The sequence below is a fragment of the Gadus chalcogrammus genome, chromosome 19, assembly GCF_026213295.1.
Source record: "Gadus chalcogrammus isolate NIFS_2021 chromosome 19, NIFS_Gcha_1.0, whole genome shotgun sequence".
Taxonomy (NCBI): Eukaryota; Metazoa; Chordata; class Actinopteri; order Gadiformes; family Gadidae; genus Gadus; species Gadus chalcogrammus.
Genome location: NC_079430.1, coordinates 10,891,722 through 10,919,221, shown reverse-complemented (window position 1 = coordinate 10,919,221; position 27,500 = coordinate 10,891,722). Strand labels below are relative to the sequence as shown.

Genomic DNA, 27,500 nt, shown 5'->3' with positions numbered 1-27,500 from the left:
GCATCTCAACGGGCCCCTCTCTGGATCCTGTGCATGTACAGAACATGCACAGACACACACACACACACACACACACACACACACACACACACACACACACACACACACACACACACACACACACACACACACGTACAGCAAAACACTCATACACACAGGCACAAATATAAAATATCCATGCACACATGTCCCCACACAGCAATACACAATGCACACACGAATGCTCCCACCAACACAACCTTACACACGCATATACAGACACACACCCACTCAAACCATGCAATGCAATTTGCTATGCTCTCCTTATCCGACACCTGCCAGCGTTGTGTAATGCATATTGTGCGCATGTACGCATTCTTGTCCATGTGCGATTCCCAGAGGGACTCATCAGGCACACACAGCAAGAAGGCATCGATTCTTTGATTAAATGCGAGCATGAATACACACACTTTGGGTGTGTGTGTGCATGTGTGTGTGCTTGTGTGAGTGGTTGTCTGGCCTCAGATAACCTACCGTCAATAAAGAATGAAAAAGGAGAATTGATCAAGACATTTTTAACACACAGTTACATGTAGACTTGTAACCCGTCAAGTTGTTAATGCGCACACACACACACACACACACACACACACACACACACACACACACACACACACACACACACACACACACACACACACACACACACACACACACACACACACACACACACACACACTAAAAGCTTTCCAACAGAGCACTTGCAACAGACCATCCTTTACCTACTACATCAGACAGTTGATTTCCAGACGTTTGTGAATAACTTATGAGGCTAAGCCATTGTAATTGAACGCGTGACAACGTGAACTCAGCATGGATTTAATGGTCTGGAAATTGAGTGTGGTTGGTATGTCTGACTGGCTGCTGCATTTAGAGACATCCACACACATCTGCATAAATCTATAAAACACGTGTCGGCAGATGAATAAGTAACACACTTTAGCTGGATGGATTTGTCTCCACCATATTCCTAAAATGCTTGTGCATCCTCACCACGTTGTTTTCATGGAATCCACCGGGAATGGCAAAGAGATTTTACTCCCTTTTCATTGGCTGAGGGAACGTCATGTTCTCAACCTTTTTAACATTCAGAGCCAGTGGCTTAGAATCTTTTCAATCTTTCAATGTTTGGCTCGCCGGGGACTGAGTCGGTCACGAGATGGGCGCACTAAAACATGAAACGCCCTCATTCCTGCTCTGTTGCATCTGATCACTGGCATGGTCGAAGACCGAAAGGCGACTACTGTAATGACTAACAATATACATAGAGAATGTTCCATTATGCAAATTAAACGCATGATTATTATAATGTATTCTTTGTTCAACAGCACGAAAGAAAGGCAATGAAATGATAAACCATGCAAAATATTCGGTGGTTGTTGGGCCCAACGTTCCTTCACAGACTGCTCCTAAAACAGTCCCTTAGGATCCATTGGATCTAAGTCACACCCACCATCAGAACTAGCTCATGCACACGCCTTGTTCCCATTGGTCCGTTTGTTTCCCGCCCAACCCAGAGGTGTCCCGTAACGACTCGTGCCCGGACCTGCCTGAGATCCAGAACGGCTGGAAGACCACGTCTCACGCGGCGCTGGTCCGTGGCGCCCGCATCACCTACCAGTGTGACCCGGGCTACGACCTGGTGGGCCAGGACACCCTCTGCTGCCAGCTGGACCTCTCCTGGAGCACCCTGCCCCCCTTCTGCGAAAAGAGTTGAGTGGGGTGGGGGGCACAGCCACAGGGACGTGGAGGGAGACACACAGTGGATGGAAGGATACGCAGGTCGATGCACACAGTAGACGTGAGGACGCGTGGTAGAAACATAGAGAGACACACTGCAGATGCGAGGACACATTAATAAATACACACAGTAGATGCTAGGTTACAAAAGTAGATTCATAGATAGATACACACAGTGGATGAGGATGAGGATAAATAGACAAACATAAGTACATTGATGGATGCATATATAGATACATAGACATACAGATATAGATACACACAGTAGATACATCGATGCAGACAAAGACACACACACACACACACACACACACACACACACACACACACACACACACACACACACACACACACACACGTACACACACACACTCACACTGCCTTATAGGTTTCGTGTCTCACCCATCCACACTCACCCCTCCCTTCGTTCTGCCGTCAGTCATGTACTGCTCGGACCCGGGCCACGTGGACCACTCCACCAGGTCCCTCTCGGACCCTAAGCTGTTGGTCGGGACCACCATCCAGTACACCTGCGTCCCCGGCTTCGTCCTGCAGGGCGGCGCCACGCTCACCTGCTACGGCCGGGAGCCAGGCACCCCGGTGTGGACCTCCAAGCTCCCCCACTGTGTCTGTGAGTAGCGGCCGTCGGACTGGAGCTCCGGCCTGGGGAGAGCCCTGGGTGGGAGGCCCAGACAGAGGGCGGACAGGAGGGTTAGCGGTGGTATAATGAAGGGGATGTATTATACCACTAGCTAATAGCTGACGGATGGCGATAACAGTTCTAATAAATGACCCATAATAGCTATTAAATCTTTCCTACAGCCCCCTTAAAGGGGACATATTATACCACCAGGTGTGAGTGTGATTAGCCATTAAAAGCCGTTTTGAAAATGTGCAGCTTCTGACTTCACAGGTGGGCGTGTCCACCTAGATGTGTGCTGGATAGATCAGTCTACCAGCCTACCCAGTGGACTGGAGCAAACGTTGCTCATCTATCCGTCACACATCTAGGTGGACACGCCCACCTGTGATGTCAGAAGCTGCACATTTTCAAAACGGCTTGTAATGGCAAATCACACTCAGACCTGGTGGTATAATATATCCCCTTAAAGGGGCTGTAGGAAAGATGTAATAGCTATTATGGGTCATTTGTTATAACTGTTATTGCCATCCGTCAGCTATTAGTTAGTGAATTGCTATGTGAGAATAATTTGTCACAAATTCCACAGACCATTTAGACCCTGGCGTATTCCGACCAATCAGGGCGTTTCTCCCCTCATTTGTTCGGGGAATCCATCTTGCCTGTCAATCACAAGTACTTGAATACAAGTACTTCTAAATGGTGGAGAAACGTCGGGTTGGAGAGAGCAGAGAGGGAGGGGAGGTATTTTGTGGATGTTTAGTTCGAAAATCATGCTCACTTTTATCTCTCTTTCTGCTCTCTCTCGTCAATTCTTGATTCTTAACTCAAGCCCCTTATTATACACATAAAAGCAACAACCACTGCAATATTGATGATTAAAACAAACATAGGGCATCATTATTATATGATATGGAAGATTATGTATTGCAAACAGACAGTAGATTCATTTTGTAGACACAAGCAGTGCTACGGCCCAGAGAAACCTGATTGACATTCAACAACAGCATCTAAAAATATTGCACAGTTTCTACTTTTGACATATCCTCAAAAATCCAACCACAAAACAACCCTTAGCCACCAAGCAGCAGGCCAGAATGTCTCTAGTCAGGCCGTGGTCTAAACCCCTTATGTTTAGCGGGTACTGCACCAGGCTTCAGTATAGACAGCCCTCTGGGTAGAGCCCTGCGCCATCACGTAGAGCTGGTCCTGAAACCACTGGCTTTTGCCCTATCCAATTACACGCGGACGGGCTGTGTGATTTATTTAGTGATTTATCACAGGAACCACGACTGGCACCCTCGGTCCTCACCGACCCTGGCGTGTGTTTGTTTGTGTATGAGAGTGTCAGCCTGTGTGAGGGCGGGCATGCTTGTGTGTGTGCGTGTGTGTGTGTGTTTGAGTGACGATGTGTGTGAGTGTGTGTGTGACGGCGTGTTTGTTTGTGTGGGGTTCTGTGTCTGCATGCGTCAGTGTGTTTGTGTGTGTCTACGTGATCCGGCGTGCGTCCCTGATTACTAAGTGTTTTGATATGTAAATAGCATGCTAATGCATGGCGGCCACCTGGAGAAGGGGGCGGAGATCTGCCATGAGTCATGTCATCAAACCAGCAGCCAGATGCTGTCACACCTGGTCGCCTCGGCCTCCAGATGGACGCCCTTATATGGGCATTCTCTCCCCCTCGTCATTTCCTAATATGGTCATCACCTTGTCTCGTCATTTCCGGGTGGTTTGCCACAGCCGAGGAGTCCGTTTCCTGTGAGAACCCGGGTCTCCCCGACAGCGGGTACCAGATCCTGTCCAAGCGGCTGTACCTGCCCGGGGAGTCCCTCACCTTTGTCTGTTACCAAGGTTACGAGCTGATCGGCGAGGTCGCCATCAAGTGCATCCTAGGGAAGCCGTCCTTTTGGAGCGGACCACTTCCACTCTGCAGGGGTGAGACCAAAAATCAACGTGGAGGGGGGGGTTCTGTTTCCGCTGTGGCCTGGATGAACCACTAGCTGTTTCATGCATAACACGTTTCAGGCATGTGTCGAAAGAACATTTGTCAAATTATATTTCCTGACCCCCATGCTTATTGATATGATATGAATTGAATTACCCCCCCCCCCCCCCTCCTGCCCCTCCTACTCTGCATGCGAGCTGCGTTTTTGGGTTGGTCACAAAGCAACAGCAACAACAACCACATCAACAACTTTGAGAAAGTGCGAGAGGTGACTGTTTTGAATTGCAATTGACTGATGGAGTGATGTCTTGCAGCCACCCATGACTGCCTTGGCAACCATGCTTTGGAAGGTGAGTGTGTACTGTTGCTATGACCTCTGTGTGCGCATGTGTGTTTGCGCGTGTGTGTGCGTGTACGCGCACTCTGCTGCTGCTACTGCTGCCTTTAAGCAGTGCTCTCTGGGTCCCCCTGCTGGTCTGTAATGGGAATGCCCTGCATTGCACCTCCACTGTGATCTTTCTTCCTGCATCGCTCTGCTTGTAATGATTTAAGTCATGTGGTGGTTTTATTTTGTGTTATTTATAACTGTTTGTGTTCTAAGCGTCTATATCTGAACTATCTTGTGATATGTGTATTTGTATGCCATCTGTTTACGTGTATATTTTTCTGCTACAAAGTGTTTATCACTATATTGTTCAAGTAATGTAGAAAGTCTTAGTGTGAAAGTGTTAACATCATTTAACCGTTTTTGTACGCTATAAAGTGCTTAACATATTTTATAGTTGCTTGCTGTTGAAGGATACTAATACTTCACACTGTTGATATCTCTTTTACTGGTGTCACTAATATTAATGCATCTTATGTGAATACTACAATAACTTTCATTAGTGTGAGTAGTGGTGGTGGTAATAGGAGCTGTAGTTTTGTTAGTTAGGGTTAGTATTGTTAGTATAACTCATATTAACGGTGTGATCAGTATTATGATCAGTGTTCTCTGCCTGTTCCCTGTCATCCTGTAGTTGTTAGTTGTATAACTCATTAACGGTGTGATCAGTGTTCTCTGCCTGTTCCCTGTCATCCTGTAGTGGCAGAAGCTCCAGCGAGTTCACGGTTGGACGGGGGCAACATCGCCCTCACTGTCTTCATTCTGGTCCTCCTCCTGTCTGCGCTGCTGGGAGGGGCTTATGTCTACATCACCAGGTCGGTCCTCCAGCTAACAGCCGCGCCTTACATCTCTTAAAGCTCGCACTGATAAACGGACGGTTTAGCGGACAGGCTGTTTAGTGGACAGGCTGATTAGTCAATAGGCTGTTTAGTGGACAAGCTGTTTAGTGGAGAGGCTGTTTAGTGGGTATGCGGTTTAGTGGACACAGGCTGTTTAGTGGACATGCTGATTAGTCAATAGGCTGTTTAGTGGACAAGCTGTTTAGTGGAGAGGCTGTTTAGTGGGTATGCGGTTTAGTGGACAGGCTGTTTAGTGGACAGGCTGTTCGATTCCCAGCCGAAAAGGCAACTGGGTTTGAGCCTCAATGTCCGCAGTCTAACCTGTAGGCGTCTTAAAGCGGCCTGTCTCTGTACTGTCTAACCCCTACCTGCTCCTTAGTGACCTGTCTCTGTACTGTTTAACCCCTACCTGCTCCTTAGTGACCTGTCTCTGTACTGTCTAACCCCTTCCTGCTCCTTAATGACCTCTCTCTGTACTGTCTAACCCAATCCTGCTTCTTAATGACTTGTCTCTGTACTGTATAACCCCGTCCTGCTTCTTAATGATCTCTCCCTGTACTGTCTAACCCTGTCCTGCTTATAAATGTCATGTATCTGAATTCACTGTAAGTCACTTTAGATAAAAGTATTAGATAAATAACAAAACAGTAAATAGTTTTGTCGTCTCACAAATCAGACAAGCTCAAGTCCGGGTAGATTCTGGGCGATACACTTTCCTTCGCTTCAACACTTTCTCGACTGCCAAGTGTAGAAATATACTTATTAAAATTCCCCATGTGAAAGCTTCATCCACCCAGTGGACGAAGCCCGGGCTCGGAGCTGTCTCCCCTCTGAATCCATAACATAGCAGGAAGGCTGGAGCCGGGGGTAATAGTATAATAACTCGCCTGTCATGTCTTTGTCTGCCCTGTCAGGTGCCGGTACCCAAGCTCCAACCTCCGGCTGCCTCTGATCTACCCCAACCCCTACAGACACATCACTGTGGAGGCAGAGTTTGACAACCCCCTCTATGAGACTGGAGGCGTAAGTGTTTCTGGGCCAAGCTCACTGCTGCCTACTGACGGGTCAATTGGCACACATGCTGTGCCAGACTGTGCCGTTAAAATGCTACCTTTTCCAATTCGTTAACCTAACCACACACACAGAGGTCCAAGTAAGCTGATCACAATGACAGTGTTGAAGGTATAGCTGAACGGATAGAGCACGGCTTTAACACCGCCAGGGGTTAGTGGCTTGATAAATAAGGTATGCACTACTGGTGTCTGAGGCTTTGGATTAAAGTGTGCACCGTATGACATTGAGTATACAGTACATAACTTCAGGTTATATACTGCACCTTTCTCTGATCTGATACGCCCAATGCCACGCAACCTTAAGCTGACTAGGCATACAAGTGAATCACTTCTTCTGGCTCATAACTAACCTAACCACAACTTTGGTGCAAATCCCCCACACTGGCACACATATGGACAGACACAGAAAACAGACACATAGACAAACAGACACTCAGGCGTGCTGACACAGACACACAGAGGGAATGAAATGCTGTACAAGGGAATCAAGTAATGAGATGATGAGATAATACAAAAGTTACATCTCTGGTCTTTGCCTCTCTCTCTCTCTCTCCCTCTCTCTCTCCCTCTCTCTCTCTTTGTCGCCACAGGACACTCGTGAATATGAGGTATCAATATGATAGCCCTGACTACCTAATTATCTGAAACAAGAGCCACTACCTGACTCCCCACTTCGACACTCTTCATCCTCCTCCTCCTCCCCCTCCTCCTCCTCCTCCTCCTCCTCCTCCACCACCTTGGAATCCTCCCAGGCAGAGCTAATGTAAATAACTACACATGATGTCCCTGCCTCTGCCATCAAACAGCCATCCTCTTCTCTTGTACTTTCATACGACAACAGCTTATACTGCAGACAGAGAGGGACCGTGTTGAGGGAATAGGAGTGGATGATAGGACAGGACCGTAAAGGGGGGAAATAAGAAGTTTACGAAGGAGGAGACGGAACAGAAGAACGGAGACGGAAAATGAATGATGCACTTGTACAAAATGTGTTGTCCGTTTGCTCAGCTGTTATTTAACGGTAGGACTGGTAACGTGTAAATAAACGGCACGACAAAGACGACCCCAACGCACGCAAGAGTGAATACAAAACGGCAAATGTGAAATACTTAGAGAATATGAGCTCTGAAATAACATAAATCAAAAAATTATCATATGGGGGGGGGGGGGGGGGCACTTTTTATTTTTTTAATAAATACTATTTCACCAGCCACAGGCCCACATCACGCAACGGCAACATGGGGAAAAACCCGGGATGGTAATTAGCGGGGCTTTTCCCGCCAAAAAAAGCCCTGTTTGTAGCAAGAACGGCTAGTCCGCTAGCTACTTAGCGTCACTACTACAGCTACCATTTTGTTTCCTAATGTTTGTAGAATTCAAAATATCCACACGGATTTGTTAACACATCTGATTCGGTTATTGTCGAATTGTATGAGGAAAAACTATGAAATAGTTTGTGGAGAACGGGAGTTTATCGTTGAAAACTGTGTAGCCCGGAGTGACGGAGCGTGGCAGGAGCAGCTTCACCAACCCAGAGGATGTATCTATTTTAATGTATATGTGATGTTTTATGCAAATTGATAAATGTACATTTTCATTAAGACAGAAAAAAGGTCATACAATTTGCGTAAATAAATGGATTTTTTTAAATTAAAAAAGTATGAAAGAAACAATATGTGTCAACGTCTGTTATTTTAAAATATAACTCGCAACATGATCCATGAACATTCACGCCTCGTTTCCACATACGTACATTCTCGTATGCGATCCAACCGTCTCCGACCGAAAGTCCATTAATTCCTATGTGATTCTCCGTAATGTCCGTTTTTCCTCCGAGACTCCTCCCCTCCGTAAAATTTCTGTCCGGTATGTCCGTAATATACTTTCAAAAAATTTAACTTTCGCCGTCGTTTTACGGAGATACCGTATGAAAGTTTTTATGTTTTTCACAAAACATGTAAGTACCTGGCAGGCCAAACTCCTCGCCGATCTCTTTCCAAGCCTGATTGGTTTTGTATTTATCTCTGTAGGCCTATATGTCGATCCTCATGTTCCAAAGTACCGGTCTCCTAAAAACGGCCATTATCATACGCTCCCCCATCTTTTGTCCATAAATAAATTCATGTCCGTACGTAAAACACTAGCGACTCATTCCGTAAATTTACGGAAGCACGGATACGAAAAACATACGTATGTGGAAACGAGGCGTCACAGTAGCAGTGGTAGAATTACCTCAATATGTACAGATAGTCATAGGGGACAGAAACAAGATTGGCTACTGACTGGCACCAATTTTATCTGTTTATTGAAAGCTGCCCAAATATGAAATCCAGAACACCTAGTCTAGCTAGCTTCTCCCTAACGGGAACAAGATGATATCTCAACGCTCCCACTCACACAAAGATGAGCAGAATGAAGAAAACTTGACTTGTTTTACTTTCACAGCATATATTTTGTATAATATTAAGTATTCACAGAGTATCTGTGGATGCCGATTGCTATTTTAAGAATTAATTCAATTCAATTCAATTCAAGTCTTCAATTGCTTGCGTGTGATGTGTTCCATTATTTAACCTCAATTTTAACCAGATTTAGTCGCTATTGACAATATGTAGGCCTAAATTGTCCTCTGACCTTTGTTCTGATCCACTTATCCCAACCCTCCAAATCTCCTCTTGTACACAAAAGGGAAAAAAAACATCCAAAAGTGAAAGTCTATCATAACTAGTTTATTAATTAAGCCACATGTACATCAATGTTTCATATGCATTTAACATTTTCCATAAAACTCTCCATACGGTTTTACACATAAAAACATAGCACAACACAAATCCTCAAACACAACGAGATTAGCAAAGATGACGGTTGGGGCTGGCAGACTTATGCAGTGTGTAATTGTGTGGACATTTGGGTGTTTCTTTATAAAGGCCCGAGGGGGACCATGGGTTATGCAGTAGCCTATCTTTATAAAACACTACTAGCGCTCTTTTCTTCTTTTCTGTTCAAAAACATATTCTTTGAGTGTTAGATTTAGGGGAAAAAACACAAGTATTCGATTTTTCTAGTAGCATAATGTATGCATGGTTCTGAATTTTGGACTTCATGGTCCATATACTACACACTACACTTTCTATTGAAAAAGCCTATAACCTTTATTATAATTTTTTTAGAAATGTGACCTACACTAAGACAACCACAGCAAAGGACATTACTTTGTGCACGTTTATGCACATACAGTGTACATCGTCACTGTGTCAGGGTGACTTTAACACGATGGCCTCACAGAACCGTTTCGCCGCATGCGCTGCGTGGCCCCGAGTGTGTGGGTGCGTCGTCCCGCGCCGCGACAGAGGAGTCTGTGTGTGGGTGGACGGTTGGAGGAGCGGGGCGAGGGGGGTCGTAAGCTGGGTGGACGGTGACCCTGGAGACCGTGCTACGGCTACCGCCAACGCTACTGCTATCGCTACCGCTATGCGGCCGCTGGTAGCGGTAGGAGAGCAGCGACCGCTGGAGCTCTGTCTCCACCCGGATGCTGACCTGCGCGGGCTGGGGCGGGGGGGCCGGTTGGCATGGCGACGGCGGTGATGCCGAGCAGGGCGGCGGCGGTGGTGGTGGTGGTGGTGGGACGAGCCGGGGGTCCCAGGGAGCGCCCCCCGTCAGGTAGACCGGGTTGGCCTGGGGGTGGGCGGGTGAGGGGGGGCAGATCGTCAAACGTAGCGTGATGCTGGTGAGGGGGGAGAAAAGGGGGGAGGAGGGCGAGAGAGAGAGGGAGGATGGTGGAATGTCATTCGTTGGACCAGTGGTTCTCTTAACGGGGGTCTGTGTACCCTGTAAAACTTTCCTGTAGATGAAAAAATTATTCAAGTGAAGCCCCTTTTTCACTAACCCTTGACCCTACTTTAACATAATTGAATGTTCTGTGCTGGTGGAAGGGGTACTGAAACAAGGCCTTGTGATCATACTGAGAGAACCACTGGGCCATGCCCCGCTAGTCCGCTTCTCTCCCCCTTCACGCATCCACACCCATGTCCATCAAGCTGCAAGCCAGGGGAGGCAAGGGGGGGATGGGGACGCGAATGGGGGGGGGCGAAGATGGGGGCAGTGGAGACAAGGGTGAGGGGAAGGTGGGGGCGGTGGAGATGAGGGTGGGGGTAAGGTGTAGGCACTGGAGGCAAGCTTGGGGGGGGGGGGGCGGGGGGAGGGGGGGGTGAAGGTGGAGGTCCAGAGGGATTGAATGTCTTCTTGCACAAGCTTTTGAAACTATAATACTTGCTGTCCTTTCCGAACTTGATAACTGAGGAGGATTGATTATGGGACATTATCCACTGTGTTAGTATGTCAAGGATTATTTTTTTACGAATCTGAAGCCAGCTCCGTAGATGCAGGGAAATAGCTGCTTTATAGCAGGCCATGCAGAGACAGAATTACGGGCATGGACGGCATTTGAGTTATGAAAAAGTGGGGTCGATATTTAATGAAAATCCTGCTAGTGTTTAATAAAGTAAATAAAGTTTTACCGTTTCCATTTTCAGACCCTGAAAACACTAGCAACACACCATCCTTCATCTTTGCTTCATAATTCATATTGGGTAATGTATATTCATATTCATATTTATATTCTGAATTTATTATATTTCAACGGGTCGAGGGTTATAGATGAAATGGGAATCTGGTACTTTAAAAGAAACAACCAAAATGTAATTTCAATATATCCTAGTCGAGGACTCCAGAACAAGGGATCACTGATTGGCTAGAATCATCAGGCCTTTGTGACACGTAGCCTACATTATCTTGCTGCGTCATCATGACTCGTCTGTTTTTTAAGGTCATTAAATCACCGGAGTGTTGGTGCAATTCCATTCGGATCTCGAGACAAAACAGTGACAGGGTGTTCTTGTGGGTAGTGTGATAATAAATCTTTGCTTCACTTGTTCGTTGTGATGAGGACAGCACTGGGACCAACGTTGACAACAAGACAATTCCCTATATTTCCCTCCCATAAACTATCAAATTTGAAAGACTCACATACGATAATAATGAACAGCATTGGGACACTGGAGATGCAATTGAATTAACTTATGTTTGTGCTCCAGAAAATAATCTTGATGCTGTCACTCTGACTGTTGATACTTTTCAATCTCCTATTTGCATATGTTATATAATCATAGCTCTATTTAATAAGACATGTATTATAAGTCATATAATAAACAGAAGAACGTAATCATTTGAAAACCTCGGCAACTGAACAAAAAATAAAATTAAGATTACAAAATAAAATAGATCAAATAATATTTGTATATAATATCAATGTTATGTGTTTTAATATTGATATCATGTTAACATAATATCATCTTATCCTACATTTGAGTAAGGCATCACTCATCACTCTCTCTTTCTCCCTTCTTCTCTCTACTTCTCTCTGAAGTTAGCTGTTTAGGTGCTCTCTCTCTCTCTCTCTCTCTCTCTCTCTCTCTCTCTCTCTCTCTCTCTCTCTCTCCCTCCCCCTCTCTAACTAACAGGTGCATGGTGCTTGGGTGCAGTGGTTGCGTCCCATGCCAGAGCAGTGTCTACGGGGACAGACAGGATGTGGCTGTAGGGCACGCGGAGCTCCAACACACAGTACCTGTGGTCGGAGTCCGGAGTGGTGGTCAGCACGGCCGTGTAAGGGCTCACTCCCTGGTGACAAGAAGAAGAAAATACACAAAAACACAAAAGCACACCCAAAGCACAAAACGATCACACAGAGGCAAACACACACACACACAGAGAAAAGAAAAAGTAAAATCTCGGTGCTGATGACATGATCACATTTTCTTAGCACATAGGCAGCAGCTATTGTGAGAGTAGCAAGGCTAGCTCTTTAGTATTTGCACTGGACTGCTAACCCATTAAATGTTTTATTCAATCATATGTGTTGATGTAGGAAGGAGTAATAATTCATGGTGTGCATATCATCATCTATACAAATCTACAAGCAACCTATTCCATATCATTTTTGTCCCTTTAACATAAATAAGAACATCCCAAGAGGACTCTGGTGTGCAGAGACAAGATGACTGGGGTACAGAGCGTCACCACAACAAACGTACTCACTGTTAAGGGGGGGTTGGGGATGGGGTCGAAGGGGTGACGGGGGCGCTGTCTGAGTGTGGAGGCGGGGTTATGGTATCCATTGGAATCGTCACAGGAGGAGGAGAAGGAGGAGGAGGAGGATGCGAGGTCTTGGACTGAGACAGACAGAGGGAGGAACCGCATGCAGTGAAAAAACCTTGCTCATAATGCTTATAACCAATGGTATGGGGAAGACTGGTTATACCAACAAACCCGGTTCTAGAGAGAGGAGTATACAGAGGTATGTATGGAGGTGGGGACGTGTGCACTATAGAGGGGTGGGGGAGAGCACTTTGGAGGTGGGGGGGGGGGTGGGGGGGCATGCACTAGAGTAGCAGACGTGTTTACGGACAAAATGGTGTGCTGCCACAGACATACTGTTGCAAATAAATAGGTGTGAGGCTCTAACTATTGTGGTGGATGAGTGAGGTCATAACCTGTGAGGTGCATGAGTGAGGTCACAGTGGAAGAGGTGGATAGGTCTTAAGAATGAGGTCATATGATAAAAGAAGGAAGATAAAGGAGGTAAATGAAAGTTGGATAGAATGAGGTCATGACGGAACAGGTAGAAAAGTGGAGAGAGCAAGGGAAGGCAGACAGGCAATAGTAGTAGTAGTAGTTGTTATACAGTGCCTTTTCAGCAACACTGTGGGACAAAGAGGAAACCTTTATTAGTCGGACAACACTGACAGAGTAACAAAACGGTAACAACAGATGGAGCGAAGAGGGCATGTTCACGAATCTGCAGTCTGCAATGTGGATGCATTTTTAATCATCAATAAATCTTAAGAACTTGAGATAAAGGACAGAATTGTGTGTGTGTGTGCGTGTGTGCGTGTGCGTGTGCGTGTGTGTGTGTGTGTGTGTGTGTGTGTGTGTGTGTGTGTGTGTGTGTGTGTGTGTGTGTGTGTGTGTGTGTGTGTGTGTGTGTGTGTGTGTGTGTGTGTGCACCCCCCTCACCTCTTCGTCACTCTCGGGCTCCACCGGCCGCCTCTTGCTCTTCTTCTTGTCTCCGTCGTCCTCCTTCTTCTTCTTCTCCTTCTCCGGCAGGATGTCGTCCAGCCAGGCCAGGTCGTGTTGGGAGAAGATCATGTCCATGAGCTTCCGCACCACCATCAGACCCAGGATCTACAGGGATACAGAACCACAGAACCATCAGACCCAGGATCTACAGGGATACAGAACCACAGAACCATCAGACCAAGGATCTACAGGGATACAGAACCACAGAACCATCAGACCAAGGATCTACAGGGATACAGAACCACAGAACCATCAGACCCAGGATCTACAGGGATACAGAACCACAGAACCATCAGACCAGGGTCTACAGGGATACAGAACCACAGAACCATCAGACCAGGGTCTACAGGGAACACAGAACCACCAGACCAGGGTCGAGCCAAGGAGCTGAGGGTTAAAAACACATTGTGAGGACCCTCTGTACTGAAGTTGGGTTATTTTGTACTTGTGTAACAAACACACAAACACACACAAGCGCACACACACGGACATGGATGTACGCACATGAACACACAGACACATGAACCAACACACACACACACACACACACACACACACACACACACAAACACATTCCCACATTGTGATTGATGAGGAGTATTAACTGAGTGCAGGGGCCGGCCAGCGTCGTTGATAGGCCGTTTGACTCCCAGCCAAAGGGTTGTGGGGTTCGACCCTCATTCATAGGATAACCAGGAGTCATCCTTGGCACGATGCCCTAGCCACCACCTGGACCTTAATGACATGGATCTCAGGTCCATTTGGAAAAAATACTCTACTAAATAGTAAATAGTAATAGTACTCACCCAGAATTTTCAAACAATTATTCCCTCTCTCTCTCTCTCTCTCTCTCTCTCTCTCTCTCTCCCTCTCTCACTCTCTCACTCTCTCACTCTCTCTGCGACGCACTCACCATGACGGGGAAGATGATGGCCAGGAAGGTGGACTTGAGGGTCCAGAGGACGGCCAGGCAGATGATCTGCACCAGGGTGAAGAGGTGCACCCGCCTGAGGGGCACGTGGCGCAGGAAGGAGAAGTCCGGCTGGTGCTTGGCGGGCATCAGGTACAGCTTCATGCGCTCCCAGAACTGGTGGTAGAAGTAGTGTGATCATTAAAATGTAATGATCCTGGTCAGTATTCAAACAGATACTACATGTTATGCCAAAATGAATAACCTGGCTACGCTTCTCGGCCATCAGAATCAGACTAAAGTATCAATATAAATCCCATTCAATAATTTGTAATGCATCTGCATACTGGTGTTTCTAGAATCTGGGGGTCCGGACGGTGGACCCCCCCGTATCCATGGCAACACCTACCTGAATGCCGCTCAAGGAAGCCACTCCCATGTAGAGGAAGACTCCGTAGAGAACGGGCATCGGGATGTACTGAAGACACAACGCAGTGTTTCAGCTGAGTACACCAGGAAGAATGATAGGAGGACCAGCTCAGGTAACGGTGTGCATGTTAAACAACTGACCTGAAGGACTGGAGCCAGGAACACTGAGACTCCGGTCAGAACAAACACCAGAATGCCCGTCAACCTCTGCTCACTGAAGTCCGGGGGAACGAGACAATTTGATAACACAACTCCATTGTTAGTGAGTTAATAAGTTAGATAGTTGGTTAGCAGGCAAGATATTAAGATAGTAGATGAGGTCATTATTAGAAAGACAACTAGAAAAAGCAAATACTTCTAATACAAAATAACAATAGCACACAATGAACAAAAAACGATAGAAGGGGAGGAGGGAGGAGGGGGGGGGGGGGGGGTGCTTACCGGACGCCCAGGAACTGGGGCTGTTCCCCGGGGGCGCTGGACTCACTCTCCATCTTCAGGGAGTCGATGTGGGCGATGGAGATGACGGTGGCGGCCACGTACCAGGGCAGGCCCATGAAGGAGCACACGGCCATCAGCACCCCCACCCACAGCAGGTCCAGGTGGTAGCCACAGCCCTTCTGCAGGGAGCCACGCGCATAGACTGGGTCAGTACTTTATATAGTAATCATTAGAGAGTACTTTATGAACGACATGTATTGTATTTATTAAATGACAATGGGCACTCTTGGCCCATATAAGACAACAAACAATAATTTTAAGAGAAAAAAAAAAACTAAATACTATTGCTTTAATAATGGAAAGAAAGAGCAAAAAGTAACCTCCTATAAAAAGGTTAGTGATGAAGGGTTAAACATGTGAATATGTCCAGAAATATGAAACATGCTGTTGGTAAGCTGTTGAAAAATGGTATAATGGTGATTAAGGGCTATACAAATATAATTTAATTTAATTTAATTTAATTTAATTTAATTTAATTTAATTTAATTTAATTTAATTTAATTTAATTTAATTGAAAACATTTGAAGGAAATATTTCCCGCCTTGAGCTTGTTCTCCTTGCGGTTGACGATGACGGCGCTGATCTGCTGGTCCATGAAGATGAGGATGGTGACGAGGAGAGCGGGCACGAAGCTGGCCACGTACACCCACCACGGGTTCTTCCCGAAGGGCATGATCAGCCAGCCGCGGTCCGGACGCGTGGGCTGCAGCACGCACACACACATACGCGGTGCACACGCGCAGATCATAAACACGCATTCGCACACACGGTGCACACACATGCAGATCATACACAAACGCATTCGCACACACACACACAAACAAAAATAGACGCACACACACACACAGACAAAAAACACACACACACACACACACACACAGAAACCCACATATAGACGCACAGACACATACAAACACACACACACACACACACACACACACACACACACACACACACACACACACACACACACACACACACACACACACATAATGTTACAAGATATATACAACATGTGAACTCAAAATACATCATGCTTGCACACAATTTACCATGCACCAGTTTGCTAAATTAACATAACATTTATAAAGAACGCATCATACACACACACACACGTGCAGGCATGCATACATGAACAAACACACAAATAATCACATGGTGAGCTTTAACAACAAACACACATGCTAATCTTATCTCAAACACACATTTCTACTGACAGTACAAACTATATTTTCAGAAGGATTTCACAACAGGATACCTTGACTTCTGTTGGGACAATGAGTTTGGGAGTGTCTAAGCCCATCAACATGTCCAGACCCACGAAAGTCATGATGGACATGAAGATGGAAAAATCACTGATTAGCTTCCTTAGCTAAGGATCCGGTAGCGTAACAAACACAAGTCCAGACACAGGGATGATACACACCGGATACATGGGTAGAGAGACCAGACGCAAGGATATATACAACAGACACAAGGATGGAGACGCCAGACAGAGGGATAGAGACACACCAGACAGATACAGAGTCACAGATTGGATGATTGGATTTTTTGAGGAAAGAGGTAGGAGGGTACATCAGGATGGACAAAAGAGAAAATATTAAGAAAGAGTGAAAAGAAGAAATGAATGCAAGATTTACCAAATCATAACATGTTGATCAATATTTATATGATTTCTAAAAGAAATATCATCATAAATAATTATAAAATTATATTTATTTCAATATCATTCAATTGTCATTCACATTAATACAGATCATATCCTCATTCACTCCTAGCCACAATTTTTCTAAATCTTCTCAACATATACAGTAATCACAAGTATAGTCAATGACAGAACCATTTGATTGTGATCAAAAGCTGTAATACAATACAATTACAAATACCCCTGCCCAGCTAGTGTTCAGAACCAAGACAGAACCAAGAAGGCCCCTGACGGGACATGGGGAGAGAGGGGGGAGGGGGAGGGAGGGTGTGGGGGAGAGAGGGTGTGGGTTCAGGGAGCGTGTGGGACATGTGGGACCTTAATCTGGGTGGGAATGTGCAGCTTGGGGGTGTCCAGCTCCATCAAGTAGTCCAACCCACAGAACACCAGGATGGAGATAATGATGGAGAAGTCGCTTATCAGTTTACGCAACTGGAACACACGTTGAGGAGGAGTGGGGGAGGGTGGAGGAGGAGGAAGAGGAGGAAGAGAGGTAGAGGAGGTGGAGGAGGAGGAAGAGAGGTAGAGGAGGTGGAGGAGGAGGAAGAGAGGTGGAGGAGGTGGAGGAGGAGGAAGAGAGGTAGAGGAGGTGGAGGGTTAGAGGAGAGGGAAGAGGAGGAGGGTGGAGGTGGAAGAGGGGTAGAAGAGAGGGAGGAGAGGAGGAAGAGGGTAGAGGGGAGGGAAAATAAGGGTGGAGGAGAAGAGAGGGAGAAGGAGGAGGGGAGTAAGAAGGGAATGAGAGGAGGAGGAGAAGGAGGGGGAGGAGAGGAGAGGAGAGGAGACGGGGTCAGGCTCATACAAAGTTTAAATAACAATGAGATCACAGACACACCCAGGAAATAGTTTGCTTCAGATCAGGAGAATTATGTTCTCCTGAACCCACAATAGATATGTGACAATAGGACGTACTAGCTGTAGGCGCTACATGGCGCTATCCTCCTGCCTTACCGTGGTGGGGAAGTAGCGGCTTGACTTGAACTTCTTGAGACTGACGGTCATGGAGTAGGTGCCGAAGAACAGGATGAAGGACATGAGCGCCAGGTCAGGGACGTACTTGCAGGCACTGCCCACCAGCGTCCCGCCGTACTTTACACACTCCTTCTTACTCAGGAAACCCCAATCCATGTCTGTCAGGTTGTACTGCAGAGACAGGAGAGAGAGAGAGAGAGAGAGAGAGAGAGAGAGAGAGAGAGAGAGAGAGAGAGGAGAGAGAGAGAGAGAGAGAGAGAGAGAGAGAGAGAGAGAGAGAGAGAGAGAGAGAGAGAGAGAGAGAGAGAGAGAGAGAGAGAGAAAACAAACAGAAGTGATAACAACAAGAAAGACAAAGGAAAGTATATAATAGGGAGATAACATTCCAAGCAAGCCACTCAGGGCTTCATGATTGGTGGATGCATACACACGCGTTCTTTGATATAATACATATTATGTGATGCACATTATCTCTGCATTCACTTACCAACAAAGTCATGTTGTCGTCAGCAAGGGGAGCTGAAATGTTGAAGCCCAATGTAGAATCTACCCACAACACAGAAGCAGACGGGAAGGAAGGAACAAAAAGAAAAGATGTAGATGGTTGACCGATTGGGAATCCCTTCTTTGAAAACAAACTACAATCATTGAGACAACTCATCCCATGGCTTTCAGACTACAGGGGGCTCTCCCCGCTTTTACATTTACTGTCAACTTCAGACATTTCAGCATTTCCCCAAAGAGCCTTACAAGCAAGGCTGAGGACGATCAAAGCTGGAGCGACTGAGTGCAGAGTAGCAATAGCAAGCTGTGTTTAACATAGGAACTAAGTGACTGCCCTGTGTCTTGGGACACCATGGAAGAAGTCCTGGTTCACCACAAGGACATATCGGGATAAAGCAGGTTGTGGAACCCCATTGGATACTCACTCAGGAAACAAGGGTCAGCCAGTGTGGTGCAGCAGAAACAGACCAGAGCAGTAGAAAACGTCACTTACAGTAAAAGACGAATGGAATTAATGGAATAAGGTGAACTAAATAAAAAAAGAGACTCACTGGGATGCAAATTTCACTATTGATCATGTCACATCTCCATTTCAAATATGTTATTCAAAGCCGAGATGTAAATTAACATTTTCTTGACCATATTGGCCTTGAAGACTCACCCTGGTCTGGAGCGATGCATTCACATTTATAGGATGTGATGAAGTCGGGCTTGAACCCTCGGTTGATTGGGTAGTATTTAAAGGATCCAACCTGTTGTAATAAATGTCAAATAACATGCATTGTTCAACTTAACTTAGCAAGCACCTTTTTCCAAAGCGACCTACGATTCACCTTGAGATAGCCTGCATGTCTTAAGCATCCAGGACATTAAGGAGCAGGTAGGGGATGAATGCTAGGGCGTCAGGCTCAAGGATTCCTACAGGTCCCTGAGAAAGGACATCAGGATTCAAACCCTGAACCTTTTGGCTCGGAACACCCCCCTAAACGACTAGTCGACGATCCCACAGTTGTAGTTTATGTAACCACGTATTCTGTAGCAATAATAATGAATCAACAATAACACATTGTAGTTATCTACTTGTCAAGGTCCAAGCCACACAGTTCAAGAGTGAAATATCACTGTTTAACAGTTTTAGGTCCAATTAAAACATTTAGGTGGCAAAATAGGAGCAAGACCGAGAGGTAAGGGAGGTAGAGAAGGCGCAAAAGATATCGGGGGGGGGGGGCGTCACCCACCATCTTCTTGATGGCGTCGGAGATGAAGATGAAGGAGATGAGGCTGGAGAAGCCCTCCTCTGTGAAGCGGGTCATGTACTTGATGATGTAGCTGGCGTCCGTGGCCACCAGGATGAAGCACTGCAGGCAGGAGTGGAGCCCGATCCACAGCCGCAGCTCCATGTAGTCGATGTCGTTGCTCCTGGGGGACGCGGGGGAGACACGGTGGGCGGGAGAGGCGGGAGTGGTTCTTCTTCTGCTGTTTTTGTCATGGGTCTTTACCCACGGTGGGCGCAGCACGCAGAGGGGAGTGTTACTACTACTGCTGTTTTGTCATGGGTCTTTACCCGCGGTGGGCGCAGCACGCAGAGGGGAGTGTTACTACTACTGCTGTTTTGTCATGGGGCTATACCCACGGTATGCAGTATAAAACAGTACATTGCGGACATAGTCGAGTTCTGGAAACACCCTAGCCACAACTACGCTATCCTCTCTCTGGTTAAAGGAAATTCAAGGCCCCTCTAGTTAACCACAAAGTGTTCAGAATTGACCCTAAATCGACATCACGTCCCAAATCAACCGACCAGCCCACCCAGTGGACTGAACCAAGTGATCCAGTCTGATCCATCAATCCATGGACTCTTCCATTTGTGATGTCACAAGTTCTGAAATGGCTTGTAATCGTAAAAACGCCACCTGATGGTAAATAGAAACTCTAAACATCATCCGTGCGAAACAAAAATACATAAAGGATTGATTACTTTGTGTAGTTAGTATCCTGACTCACACAAGGGGGGAGACCCAGGTCCAACCTTACTTGCTAAAATCGTAGAGTAGCTTCTCGAAGATGAGGATGGGTCCTGTGGAGCTCAGGATGATGAGGGGCTGTCCCCCGAACACACAGAAGACGGTCCCCGCCAGGGCGGTACCCAGGAAGCTCTCCATCACACCCTGACAGGCAGACAGACAGGTAGACAGGGAGACAGGGAGACAGATAGGGAGACAGACGGGGAGACAGATAGGGAGACAGACGGGGAGACAGATAGGGAGACAGACAGAAAAAACAGACAGGGAGACAGGCAGGGAGACAGACAGACAGACAGACAGGGAGACAGGAAGACAGACAGACAGACAGACAGACAGGGAGACAGAAGACAGGGAGACAGACAGACAGACAGACAGATAGACAGGGAGACAGACAGAAAGACAGGCAGACAGGGAGACAGACAGAAGTAGAGATAGTTAGACAGGGACACAAAGTCCAATCCCATGATACACCTGACCTCCATTACCTAACCTTACCTGGCCTCCTACATCCCCTCACCTCTGTTATCACCTCACCTTACCTCCCCTCCTACCTCACATCCTATATTTCCTCTAAAAACCTAATTTCCCGTCCTACATTATCTCACCTCACCTTTCCTCACCCCAACCCCTACATTACCTTGCTTCACTTCCCCTCACCCCACCTCACCTCCCCTCCTACTTTACCTCACCTCACCTCCCCTCCCCTCCTACTTTACCCCACCTCCCCTCCCCTCCTACTTTACCCCACCTCCCCTCCCCTCCTACTTTACCCCACCTCACCTCCCCTCCTACTTTACCTCACCTCACCTCCCCTCCCCTCCTACTTTACCCCACCTCCCCTCCCCTCCTACTTTACCTCACCTCCCCTCCCCTCCTACTTTACCTCACCTCACCTCCCCTCCCCTCCTACTTTACCCCACCTCCCCTCCCCTCCTACTTTACCCCACCTCCCCTCCCCTCCCCTCACCACAGCCCTTTATCTTGCCGATTACCAGGTACTTATTACCTGGTAGTTATTACCTGGTAGGTATTACCTGGTAGTTATTACCTGGTAGTTATTACCTGGTAGGTATTACCAGGTATTTATTACCTGGTAGTTATCACCTGGTAGTTATCATCTGGTAGTTATTACCTGGTAGTTATTACCTGGTAGGTATTACCTGGTAGTTATTACCTGGTAGTTATTACCTGGTAGGTATTACCAGGTATTTATTACCTGGTAGTTATCACCTGGTAGTTATCATCTGGTAGTTATCACCTGGTAGTTATTACCTGGTAGGTATTACCTGGTAGTTATTACCTGGTAGTTATTACCTGGTAGGTATTACCAGGTATTTATTACCTGGTAGTTATCACCTGGTAGTTATCATCTGGTAGTTATTACCTGGTAGTTATTACCTGGTAGGTATTACCTGGTAGTTATTACCTGGTAGTTATTACCTGGTAGTTATTACCTGGTAGTTATTACCTGGTAGTTATTACCTGGTAGTTATCAGTGGCGTCTCCTAGCAGCCCTCCAAAGGTGATGGCGTTGGTGATGCATCCCAGGTAGATGAAGAGCACGGCGGAGATGGACTGGACGTGGAAGCCCTCGTAGATATCGCTGCAGAACCACGGCGCCTTCCTCTTGATGTCCAGCCACAGGCCTCCACAGAACCTGCCACAGGTATGACTCTGATTTGTGTTTGTTTGATGTTCGCAGTGTTTCTAAAGGTCAACCATAACGGGTCTCTGTATCTTTCAAATGTCCGCACCACGCAGCCACGTGGACACAATTAAATCACTTTGTATGCTACAGGGATGAACTAAAGCACGTTAAGGGCTAAAGTCAGCTACGTGCCCAGGCTAAGGCCATACCTCCCAGTAAAGGCCAGCTCCTCGCCCAGCTCATGAGGGGCGGGCATCTCGTCGTCTTCTCCACCCGCCCCTCCACCCCCGCCGGCCGATCCGTTCATCTGGCCCAGCTCGTTGATATTCAGCACGGACTTCCTGTGTGGACAGGAAGTTGGGGGGGGGGGGGGGTATTAGAGCTTGGAGAAGAGGGGACTGGATGTAATGTGGTAGACATGGTGACTGGTATTAAATCAAGAAAATTATAATTTGTAAATTCAGCAATATATATAATTCAAACAAAACAGAACGCGTTAATAATTGTTTTTTAAACATGCATCAAAATGCCAATCAGAATGATAGCTATCCAAATATGCCAATTAACATCTTAATACATTTAAATCAAAATATGTCCATTAAACAAAAATGCAAATCATCACTTCATGAAATATGACAGGAATATGTCGATGAGGTCGACCGCTGGCTGACCTCATCTCAGCGGAGGGGACCTTCTTGGGCGGCTCTATGCGTATCTTGGGGTCCCACTCCCCTGGAGGGAGGACAATGACCTCGTCCAGGAACTCATCCACGCCCGCTATCAGGTCGTCACGGTCCCTGGCCTTGTAGGCCACGTCGCTGAACAACTGAGGGGAAACAGTTGAAACAGGTGTTATGGACAAACTGTCCTGAACAGGACAGCAACCGGGAGTCGATTTCTGTACGAGGTGGTGTGTGTGTGTGTGTGTGTGTCTCTCTCGCTCACATCGTCCACCATGAGCGTGGCGATGGCCCGGCCGATCTCGTTGTAGGCTTTGGTTTTGCCACGAGGGCCCAGCAGGATGAACAGAAACCTGTAGATACATGGAGCATATTAGTAGTCGTAGTAGTAGTGGCAGTAGTAGTAGTAGTAATAGTATACATAATAGTACTAGGAGTACAGGATTGAACATTTGATAGATTTAGATTCAATTGATCATCTTGCTAAATCTTGAATATTGGGGCCTTAAGGCGAACTCTCCACATTCAAGCAGAACTGAAGGCCAAGCCTATCAAAGCATTGGCTAGACATGGAACGTAGTAAAAAGGCACAGCCTTCTATAGTGCTGCCGAATGTAATGGAATCACTAATCAGGATTGTGCTCATAAGCGGCATAAGTCATGCAAAACAGAGCGGGAATGTACAGGAGAAGAAGGAAAGCATTGAGTCTCGAGGAGCATTAACGCCACGCTGACCTGGTCGGAACGGGGACCTCGGTGAGGCCACCGAGGGTCGTGGCCTGAGCCAATCGCACAAAGGCGACAAACGGTTTCTCCAGGAAGTCGACCTCGCCGATCAGGACGTTGGACGCCTCGGCGTCTCGTGGGATCTTCTTCATGAACTTGTTCTTCAGCTGATGGACACATTTCATAGATGCACTTAAACAACCTACACCACCCAACCCTCCACCCCACCCCAACCTCCACCCCTACACCACCCCGCCCTCTAACCCTCCAACCCATCTTAATTTTGAAGCACATGAGTGTTTGGTGCTTAGTTCCAATCTCTAATCTTCTAATGCTGCTTTCAGAGTCCACTTGCCAGCTGGACTCTCTCCCTCCTCCTCCTCTCACCCCCTCTTTCTCTCTCACCCCCTCTTTCTCTCTCACCCCCTCTTTCTCTCTCACCCCCTCTTTCTCTCTCACCTTCTCTCTTGAGCTTTCTGTCTCCGTCTCCCTCTCTTTATTTATTCTATGATCAAACAGATTTCAAATGCATGTTCTCTGACCTAATTCAGCCTTCTAGAGCATCAGACCCTGCTCACAGGTGGGGGGATAAGGGACCTTTTAGAGCATCAGACCCTGCTCACAGGTGGGGGATAAGGGACCTGGCCGTTACCTGGTCGCTGCTCGGTGTATCTGAAATATCATTCATGCTCCTGCTCTGGGCCGGATCTACGAAAACAAGCAGACACAGAAGGAAGGAAGGTGGGAAGGAAGGAAGGAGGGAAGGAAGGAGGGAAGGAAGGAGGGAAATAAACAAATGCAAATGCCTTCCCTAAAATCCCCCAGTTGTAGTCCAGCCATCCAAACAGGAGTTTGATGTCAGTTGATTGAAACTAATTCATCAAGACAGTTTCGTTTTTGGCTTTTGCGTGAATACAAATGTTCCTCTTTAATGAGCAGATGCAGAGGTTTGAGCTCCTGTTTTGGGTGAAACAGAGATTATTGGGTTATTCTAAGTTGTTCAGCGTGACCAATTGTTCCCTTGGACAATAGCGGCTCATTTCCTTTTATTTCCAAGTGGATTAGCGCACAATAGAAAGTAAATACGGGACAAAACCAATCCCACGCACGCCAGCTCACATTTTTCACATTTCCATTTTTCTCCCATCGCTCTCATTCAAAGGGAGAAAAATGGAAGGAACCAAATGTTGACATTTTGTGTTGTTCTGTGGTTTCAGAAGAGAACCAAAAAGAGACAGCAATTTATGAAGACGTGAGCTCAAAGGTCATCATGTAAGATGCATTGTGTGTGTGTGTCTGTGTGTGTGTGTGTGTCTGTGTGTGTGTGTGTGTGTGTGTGTGTGTGTGTGTGTGTGTGTGTGTGTGTGTGTGTGTCTGTGTGTGTCTGTGTGCGTGTGTGTGTGTGTGTCTGCGTTTGTGTGTGTGTGTGTGTGTGTGTGTGTGTGTGTGTGTGTGTCTGCGTGTGTGTGTGTGTGTGTGTGTGTGTCTGTGTGCGTCTGTGTGTGTGCCTGCGTCTGCGTGTGTGTCTGTGTGTGTCTGTGTGTGTGCGTGTGTGTGTGTGCCTGCGTGTGTGTCTGTGTGTGTGTGCGTGCGTGTGTGTGTGTGTGTGTGTGTGTGTGTCTCATGCACGTTCCATATGTGGACTCACGTAGACGGCCGAGGCTGCTGGCCTGGCGACTCCGCAGGTCCTCGGTGGAGCGCTGAATACCGGAGGCGGTGCTAGTGCTACGACTCAGGTTAGCTTGAGGACTACGGTCTAGAGGTTAGCACAGGACAGTGGGTCAGACATGACTGTTATCGCCCACTGGGGAAGAACGAGGGTGAAGTCGTAGAGGACTTAGAAATTAGGTTAGAATATATTGTCATTAGGTTAGTACAGACTGATTTGGAATACAAAAATAATTGGGTATAGGAAAACATCCGAAAAAAGGATGAGAGAGTTGAACACACGCACTCACGCGCAACCACGCACACACTCTTACTAGGAGTAGGGTTGGAGGGCTTCCCGATGTCTGCCAGCGAGCGGTGCATTGTCTTCTTGGTCTGATGTCTGTGTTTCCGTAGTAACACAAAGCTGATCTTGTCCTTCACCTCTGGACCAATCAGACCATCTGCTATCTGCCGATCCACGATCTCGTCTGGGATCAGATGCAAACGGTTAAACTGACAGAAGAGGCTCCAACATCTCCCACATTAAAGGACAACCTCACCCCCTGACCCCGCTTTAAAGAAAGGCCTCCAGGGTTTGGTTCATTGTCGGGCTACAGCTACGTCACTTCACTCTCTCTGAGCAGAAGATGGGTGAGTCGCATCAACGCTCAATCAGCAGGTGAGAGGGTAACCCTATCAGCCATTAAGAGGTGATGCATGCATTTGCATGTGTTTACCTTACATTAGTCCTCTAATATAAACCAATGTACAGGTGGGGTTGGTGTTTGGATTTATCAATACATTTCATCTTTGTATGTATTTTATTATACACTATTGGATCCAGCCACCGTCTGAGGCTCAGGGGAGCCATTATTATTATTGTTATATACTGTACCATTGGACCCTCCCACTATCTGGGTCCGAGCAGCTGTTATTATTGTATATATATATATATGGTACGAGTGGACTCAGCCACTATCTGGGGGAGAGAGTCCCTCTTATATATTGTACTATTGAACCCAACTGCTATCTGGGGCAGAGAGTAGACGTCATTAGTACATGTATGGTTCTATTGGACCCACCCACTATCTGGGGCAAAGGGTAGCTGTCATTAGTGTTATGTACGGTACTGGTCGACTCACCCACTATCTGGGCCAGAGGGTAGCTGTTATTAGTGTTATGTACGGTACTGGTCGACCCACCCACTATCTGGGGCAGAGGGTAGCTGTCATTAGTGTTATGTACGGTACTGGTCGACTCACCCACTATCTGGGGCAGAGGGTAGCTGTTATTAGTGTTATGTACGGTACTGGTCGACTCACCCACTATCTGGGGCAGGGGGTAGCTGTTATTAGTGTTATGTACGGTACTGGTCGACTCACCCACTATCTGGGGCAGGGAGAAGCCCTCCAGGTCCAGCAGAATGCTGCCGGTCTGCAGGCAGGTCCGCAGCTCAAACAGGCTGTGGAGGGTCAGGGTGGAGACGTGGGGCTTGCTCCAGCGCTCCCCTCCCTCCTCCACCTTCTCCTCAAACTTCACCCACCTGGGAGGCCGAGCATTTAGTCACGTATTTGTAGTTGTTGTCAATCAATTGAGAGCGTGTGTGTGTGCGTGCGTGCGAGCGTGCGTGTGTGCGTGCACGAGTGTGCGTGTGCGTGCGTGTGTGTTAGTGCAGCACCTTGCCGACTCCTTCCACTCCAGCTCGTCCCCGTCCTGCTGCAGGGTGTCCATCTCGGTGAACAGGGTGGGGGTCGGGATGCTGTCCTCTTCTGCCAGGAGCTGCCGCAGCCGCTCTGCCGCCGGGGAGACTGAGAGGGGGGGGGGGGGATCATAAAGTGAAAGTGAAAGCACAGTTCAATGGGTCTGGGCTGGGGACCTGGGGGGACCTGGGGCGGCCTCAACCATATCTCTTTGACATGAATGCAGGCCTACATGCCTTTCCTTCCTTCTGTATTGTAG

At 47.1% G+C, this 27,500-nt stretch overlaps 2 protein-coding genes across 2 annotated transcripts in view; one reads left to right on the top strand and one right to left on the bottom strand.

Annotated features, from left to right (window-relative positions):
• The window catches only part of LOC130372839 (seizure 6-like protein), a 32,628-nt gene extending 24,838 nt beyond the window's left edge, over positions 1-7,790 (top strand). Inside the window, exons 12-18 of the mRNA XM_056578999.1 lie at positions 1,557-1,751; positions 2,219-2,410; positions 4,160-4,354; positions 4,679-4,714; positions 5,450-5,564; positions 6,503-6,611; positions 7,252-7,790. Of these exons, the coding sequence (XP_056434974.1) occupies positions 1,557-1,751; positions 2,219-2,410; positions 4,160-4,354; positions 4,679-4,714; positions 5,450-5,564; positions 6,503-6,611; positions 7,252-7,281 (872 nt within the window). The 3' untranslated portion in view covers positions 7,282-7,790. The remainder of the gene's footprint in view (positions 1-1,556; positions 1,752-2,218; positions 2,411-4,159; positions 4,355-4,678; positions 4,715-5,449; positions 5,565-6,502; positions 6,612-7,251) is intronic.
• Positions 7,791-9,940: 2,150 nt separating this feature from the next.
• Positions 9,941-27,500, bottom strand: part of LOC130372838 (electrogenic sodium bicarbonate cotransporter 4-like) — a 23,874-nt gene continuing 6,314 nt past the window's right edge. The window contains exons 4-29 of the mRNA XM_056578998.1: positions 27,220-27,349; positions 26,924-27,084; positions 25,874-26,029; positions 25,540-25,647; positions 24,544-24,599; positions 23,901-24,058; positions 23,431-23,518; positions 23,157-23,311; positions 22,695-22,826; positions 22,320-22,494; positions 20,848-20,981; positions 20,052-20,232; positions 19,475-19,565; positions 18,797-18,855; positions 18,289-18,480; positions 17,659-17,772; positions 16,894-17,007; positions 16,177-16,338; positions 15,576-15,754; positions 15,276-15,348; positions 15,115-15,183; positions 14,709-14,882; positions 13,690-13,900; positions 12,755-12,888; positions 12,179-12,337; positions 9,941-10,336 (exon numbers count right to left, since the gene is read on the bottom strand). Of these exons, the coding sequence (XP_056434973.1) occupies positions 9,941-10,336; positions 12,179-12,337; positions 12,755-12,888; positions 13,690-13,900; positions 14,709-14,882; positions 15,115-15,183; positions 15,276-15,348; positions 15,576-15,754; positions 16,177-16,338; positions 16,894-17,007; positions 17,659-17,772; positions 18,289-18,480; positions 18,797-18,855; positions 19,475-19,565; positions 20,052-20,232; positions 20,848-20,981; positions 22,320-22,494; positions 22,695-22,826; positions 23,157-23,311; positions 23,431-23,518; positions 23,901-24,058; positions 24,544-24,599; positions 25,540-25,647; positions 25,874-26,029; positions 26,924-27,084; positions 27,220-27,349 (3,761 nt within the window). The remainder of the gene's footprint in view (positions 10,337-12,178; positions 12,338-12,754; positions 12,889-13,689; positions 13,901-14,708; positions 14,883-15,114; positions 15,184-15,275; positions 15,349-15,575; positions 15,755-16,176; positions 16,339-16,893; positions 17,008-17,658; positions 17,773-18,288; positions 18,481-18,796; positions 18,856-19,474; positions 19,566-20,051; positions 20,233-20,847; positions 20,982-22,319; positions 22,495-22,694; positions 22,827-23,156; positions 23,312-23,430; positions 23,519-23,900; positions 24,059-24,543; positions 24,600-25,539; positions 25,648-25,873; positions 26,030-26,923; positions 27,085-27,219; positions 27,350-27,500) is intronic.